This window comes from Lepisosteus oculatus, chromosome 10 (genome assembly GCF_040954835.1).
Source record: "Lepisosteus oculatus isolate fLepOcu1 chromosome 10, fLepOcu1.hap2, whole genome shotgun sequence".
Taxonomy (NCBI): Eukaryota; Metazoa; Chordata; class Actinopteri; order Semionotiformes; family Lepisosteidae; genus Lepisosteus; species Lepisosteus oculatus.
Genome location: NC_090705.1, coordinates 28,097,025 through 28,103,295, shown reverse-complemented (window position 1 = coordinate 28,103,295; position 6,271 = coordinate 28,097,025). Strand labels below are relative to the sequence as shown.

The window sequence follows — 6,271 nt, the reverse complement described above, 5'->3', positions numbered from 1 at the left end:
TGTTACTGAACACATAATAAGTATTTTTTAAAATTACTGATAAAATCTAAACCATTTCTTTAAAACCCAGGATTGGATACAGCTGCATCATCTGAAATATTTTAGGAGCGTAAGAATATGGGATGACACGGTGGCTCAGTGGTTAGTATTTCTGCCTTGTACTGCTGGCGTCCTGAGATCATTTCCTTGGATGAACTCATGATTGTACATGGATACTAGTAGTATAATTTTATAACATTATTTTATTTATAACACAAACAATGATTATAGATCACGTCATAAATAGCCTAGCACTCTGTTTGACTTTGTTATTTCAGCCTTTACAGTGTATTTCCAACCGTTTCAGCACGAAAAAAACTTTATGCAGTCTCTCCTTGTTAAATAAGACCTCCTGGGAAAAACTAAGGTCGCTGCTGGAAGAGCTGTTGGTGGGGCCAGCAGGGGGCGCTCACCCCACTGTCCATGTGGGTCCTAATGCCCCAGTATAGTTATGGGGAAACTATAATGTAAACAGGCACCATCCTTCGGATGAAACGTAAAACCGAGGTCCTAACTCTCTGTTGTCATTAAAAATCTCAGGGCGTTTCTCAAAAAAAGTAGGGTTGTAACCCCGGCATCCTGGCCAAATTTCCCATTGGCCCTTACCAATCATGGCCTCCTAATAATCAACATCTGTGAATTGGCTTCATTACTCTGCTCTCCTCCCCACTGATAGCTGATGTGTGGTGAGCGTTCTGGCGCACTATGGCTGCCGTCACATTATCCAGGTGGATACTGCACATTGTTGGTGGTGAAGGGAGTCCCCATTACCTGTAAAGCGCTTTGAGTGGAGTGTCCAGAAAAGTGCTATATAAGTGTAAGCAATTATTATTATTTATGATTAATTTCACTCCCTTATCTCTGACTAAACAGCTCTTAACTTAATAGGCATTCAGTGGATGATGAACAGACACAGGTGGGAATGCCGCTGTATCTAACAGTTCCCACAATGCTTCAGTGGTTTTTCATCCATCCATTTTCTAACCACTTTATCCAATACAGGGTTCCCAGAGAGCTTGAGTCCATCTTGCAAGCAAGAGTAACAAGGCAGGATACGTCCTGGACGGGATGCCAGTCCATCACAGGGTATACACAGACACACACACAACAGGGCCAATTTTCGCAGAAGCCAATTAACCTACCAGTATGTCTTTGGACTGTTGGAGGAAACCAGAGCATGGAAGGAAACCCATGTGAACACGGGAGATCACACAAACTCCATGCAGATTGCACCCCAGGAACTTAACCCAGAACCACAGTGCTGTGAGCACTGTACTACCACAGTGCGATCGGGCCACCCCCAGTGTTGTTTAGTCGACTTAAAACCAGCTACCTGGAAGAGGGTTGTGTTGAAACTCACAAATTAACATAGGGTTCATACCTATTTACAAATCCCATTCAGCTTTTAAAAAATAAAAAGACACATGTTACCCAGTACCAGATGTGACAGTGCGGTGGGGAAGGCAGCACGACGAGTACCAGTAAAAAGTCAACACGCCAGGTGTCACACCCTCTACAGCTAGAGGGCTCTCCTACTCTGTCCTGTCCCTAGTTTCCTGTGCTTTGCTGTCCTTCCAGTATATCTCTGTGTGGGGCTATATATTTCCAGGTCACGTTTTCTTTCCGGGTCACCTCAGCATTGAGGTTCGAATGTCCTGAGACCTGCCTAGCACCAGGTCGCCCCACGTTCATGGCCTGAGGGCATAGGTTTCTATATGGCATTTCCTGAACAGCTGAGTCTGGGCTAACCCCCATCCTGCCACTACGCATAGGGTCTTTTTTCGCTCTCTTGCCGTTCCACGGTTCATCCCTTCCGACATCCCTGACGCCGGGAGAGGGGACGGAAGCACTGGTGTGAGGTTAGCATGGACCATAAATAATACAAAAAGAGGTGAAAAATAAACAAAAGGCAAAAAGAAAGTACTGTATACCGCTGTGCCTCGTAACCTCCAGGCTGGGCTTACCCTATTTCACGTGGTCCAGCCTGGGGAAAAAAAAAACCACTAGCACAGCGGTGACCAGACTTTACTTACCCTACTTAGAGGGGTCCAGTCTGGTAGAGTAGGCGTAAGGGAAAAACAAAAATAAATTTTGTGGAAAAAGAGCAGCCTGCCCTGGTGGAACTGCACAGCGGGTCAGGCGAAAAAAGGAAAAGGAAAGAAAAAATAACACATTTTGCGGGTGCAATTCCCTCTGGGACTGTTGGTGTAAAACTCCTCTTTCTGGGTCCGTGTAATGCCACACAGAGATCGACAGGATAGAGACATTGTTTACTGTTTATTTCTGAAACCAAGGACAGAGTGCAGAAAAAAACCTAAACCAGCAAGTTAATCAATTACTGACAGTGGTTAACACAGGTGATTAAGGGCCCATCTGAAAAAGTAACAGCAGATACAGGGGCACTCAAGGACCTGGACTGAGAACCACTGGTCTAAACCTGAAAATTATCTAAATATAACCTGTTTTTTGTTTAGTAACCTCTACTGTGGTATCATCTATGAAGATGAGTAGTTTAGCAAGAATGCCAAGATCTAAGGTAGGCCAATACTATAAATCAGGAAAAGCAGTGGTCCTTGTGCAGTACCCTTTGATATGCCCCTAGTAACTTCACCCCAATTGGATCATTCACCTCTTTTCTGTACTCTTTGTTTTCAATCCATTGACTAGTTTGTAGTACAGTTACGTACATGCATTTCTTTGAAAGCTTTCTGCTTGGAATGTGAGAATTAATTCTTTTTGAGAAACTATCAAAAGTACATTATCATAAGCTTTATTTTTTCCCATTCTGCTGTATGTTCAAAAAACTGTAATAACTTAGTTAAATAGATATAGCCTGTATCATGGTTAAATCCTAAGTCCAACTTTGCAAGAACAATACATCTTGAAAGGTTTAATATTTGGTACATTAATGCTTAAATTAAGAAACATCACAAGATGAAAATAATATAATCTGTTCAATTACCTGAGTCCTTTTAAACTCCTCATCTTTTCATTTGAACAATTCATAGTCATTCAATGTTTACTGGTGAGTTCACCATGGCAACAGTGTTTGTTACAGCCAACATGCAGCTTTGCACAGCATATAAAGAAAGGATAAGATTTGAGAGGAAGTAGACTGTATTATCAATGTTGTTAGTAGTATTATTTGGTTTATTTAAACATTAATATGCAAAGGAAATTGTGTGATTCCTGGATTAAAAATTAGTGTTCAGTTTCTTCCAAAACATATTTCTTCATCACCATAATTTATCCTTATTATTATAGAACAAATGAAAAAAGTGATTGAGATATATCACTCACCTCAGTTATTATTATTGCCCCCTGTTCACTTATTTTCCCGTGTCTCAGAGGTAATTTCAGAAAGACCTTCTCTGGTGCTTTGCTGTCAGCACTTTGTGGCAATAGAATCGCATGTGTGTGGTTGTCAGCAGGATTCTATCTTACCAATAAAATATTCATCGTTAAAGTGAGGTGTGCTAGCTTTAATGGGGTCATTCAAAAGCAGAGACATTACTGTATGATTGAAGCAAAATAGAAACTTATTATGTTATTATTATAGTACTCATTAATATACTGAGTAATATTTCAGTTCCCATTGAAATGTGCCAAGGTGATTGTTGTCATTCACTAACATCTGTTCTTTATCATTTGCTGCTCATAATTTTGTTCAAAAAGCCTCGCTGAGATGAGTGATAAATACAGAGAATAATCACATTATACTTTCTTATAGGTTAAACAGGTGAATTTATTTACTTTAAAAAGTATGAAAATGTGAATAACTGATAAATTGTAAGTTGTAAGTTGAAGTTTTGTTGTATTTTATTGTTTTGTCTGATAACTCATAAAAAATGTTGAAAAAAGCTCATAAAAAAGAATTCACCTGGCACAGATTTGCAAGGAAATGTATGCTGATAGTAAGAGACAAAGTATTCTTTTAGGAGTGAAAAGGTATTTTATGAGAGATTTAATCTAAGAAGATGTCTGTTTAGAGAAAAAGGTATCACCCAAGCTCAAGTGTATATCTAAAAAATGGCTACATTTGATTTTCCTCATTATTTTTCCTGAGAGCACTGATAACTGTTTAGAAAAAGAATAAAATGGATATTCCGAAAATTACAATTTTGTATGCTACAGTGAAAACAATACTTTTATTTGGAAGCATATATATTGTGTACTGTATGTTGCTTTGTTTTAGAGTTTTAGAAGAGTTTTAGAAGAAACTGACTGTGTTAGGAAACACACTTACTGCATTTTTTATTTCTTGCAATTTATTCAAGTTTTAGAGTAAGCATAAACATGCTCAAGACTTCAGGGAGCATATCTTACAATATTGAATCCATCTGTTTTCAGGTACAATGATAAAAAGCATTCATGGTCCTCACCTAAATTAATAAGGAAAGAGATGTTAATTAGTTATATAGAACAATTATTTAAGGTTATTCATAACTAATTTATAAAGTCTTTTCATATAGTTTTGTTTTTACTTCATTTATTCGGTGATTTGACTTCACCTTCATACTGTAAATGACAGATATTTTTAAACAATTCGCATTTGGTGCTAACCAATTACAATGGTCAATAACACACAGCTTTAACCACAAAACATACATGATGCAGAGCTGATTCTTACTCAACTATCCAAACTGAGAAAACCCTCACCATTAGTTTGCTTGAATTTAGGTCTCCAGGTTTCATGGAATAATGCTAAGCGCAACAAAAGAAGCGGACATCATTCAGGGATGTGTCATCCAATCCTGCTTGGTAGGGCTCCTGCTTAGTTTCAATACCACAGATGCCTTCTCCTTTGCATTCTTCACTCCAGTTGCCATATTCACCCCAAGTCCAACCCATCCCCTCGATGACTGGGTTGCTGGAGCAACGGAACCTGATGTTGTTGGCCGAAGTGTCATCACCAAACAGTCCTTGAGGGGCTTCAACTCTCAACTGGAATGACTTCAGCGTGCCAGAGGGGCACCACAGAGTCTGAGTCCACTCTCCAAACCTCCAGAAACAGGAGAAATTAGAAACCCTCAGAGCTTGGCTACTAATATACAAGATAATTTATTTAACTTTTGAAAAGGTAAAATAAGTAGTAGTAATCACTTAAAAAGCAAAACAAACCCACAATGTTCACATTTAAGTGAGGAATAAGGTAGCACATATACTGTACAGCACATGGCCGAGTTTTTCTCTCAGTTAAGGAAATAAAAAGACGAGGTAAATAACTCACAACCCAGTATGAGATTCCACTGTGTAAAGAATGCTTCTGTCTGTAGGCCTGGAACAGAATAGGCGAATACCATTGAGTGCAGTATCATCCATGCCTACCTGGTTCTCTTCTACCTATAAACAGAAAAAAAAAACAGTATAAAAATTACAACATATATCCATGTAAGCTAGCATCTTTGAATTCACTGACTACAGTAGGTGAATCTGAATTAATGTGAAACCTGAAGTTTAGTGGAGTTATCTGTTCTCATCTTCTACTATGCTATATATTATCAAAAACAATTCCTGATATGGGAATTAATTATATTTACTCATTAAGTCATTTGATTTTAATTTAAACATTTTGTCATTTTCTTTAGTTTTACTTGTTTTACAGTTTCAACATTCTTGCTCCAAATCAATTTTTTATTTAACACCTTACAGGCTTTGCTTCATGAGTGATTGTCTTACCCTCAGACTGAATCCTATTGCATAAAAGCCTTCTGGACACATTTCAGGCCAAGTCCATGATCCAAAATCTCCTCCATTGCTAACTACCAGAGTGGAATTGTATTGCCGTCCAGCAAAGATTGTACCCGCTCTCTGCACAAAGCTGGTTTCCTCTTGCTTACACCATACTGGGAAAAATACAAAAAGGACAGATAGGGTCCTGAAGAGCAGTAGAGATGCCATCCCAGGAACAAGAGACATGCCCCTCAGTTAAGCAGACTTGGGCACTTAGATCTTCACTGTATTTATACCCAAGATCATTCTTCACCACCATGGACAAAAAGTACCAATCATTTATTGATATCTTGAACAAACATGTCAAGGTTCACCTTATCAACATTAATTATTCACAAGCCCGAGAAATGTTTAAAGAAGAAACATCTGCTGCACTGAAGTATTAAAAAGACTTTACCTCTATTGTATATAGATTGAACAGACACAAACTGTCAGACTGTTCAAAAATTTAACCGACCTCAGGGTTTCATGAAAAGCAAATGTAATTCTAAACAAAAAT

At 38.5% G+C, this 6,271-nt stretch overlaps 1 protein-coding gene across 1 annotated transcript; it reads right to left on the bottom strand.

The window, feature by feature from the left end:
* Nucleotides 1–4,274: 4,274 nt before the first annotated feature.
* Nucleotides 4,275–6,007, bottom strand: LOC102694881 (vitelline membrane outer layer protein 1). Its single transcript, XM_006635754.3, has 4 exons — nucleotides 5,719–6,007; nucleotides 5,270–5,382; nucleotides 4,699–5,041; nucleotides 4,275–4,421 (listed from the first exon to the last, which is right to left on the bottom strand). Exons 1-3 carry the CDS (start codon nucleotides 5,956–5,958, stop codon nucleotides 4,744–4,746), a joined length of 651 nt encoding a protein of 216 aa, XP_006635817.3. The 5' UTR covers nucleotides 5,959–6,007; the 3' UTR covers nucleotides 4,275–4,421; nucleotides 4,699–4,743.
* Between the last annotated feature and the right edge of the window lie 264 nt (nucleotides 6,008–6,271).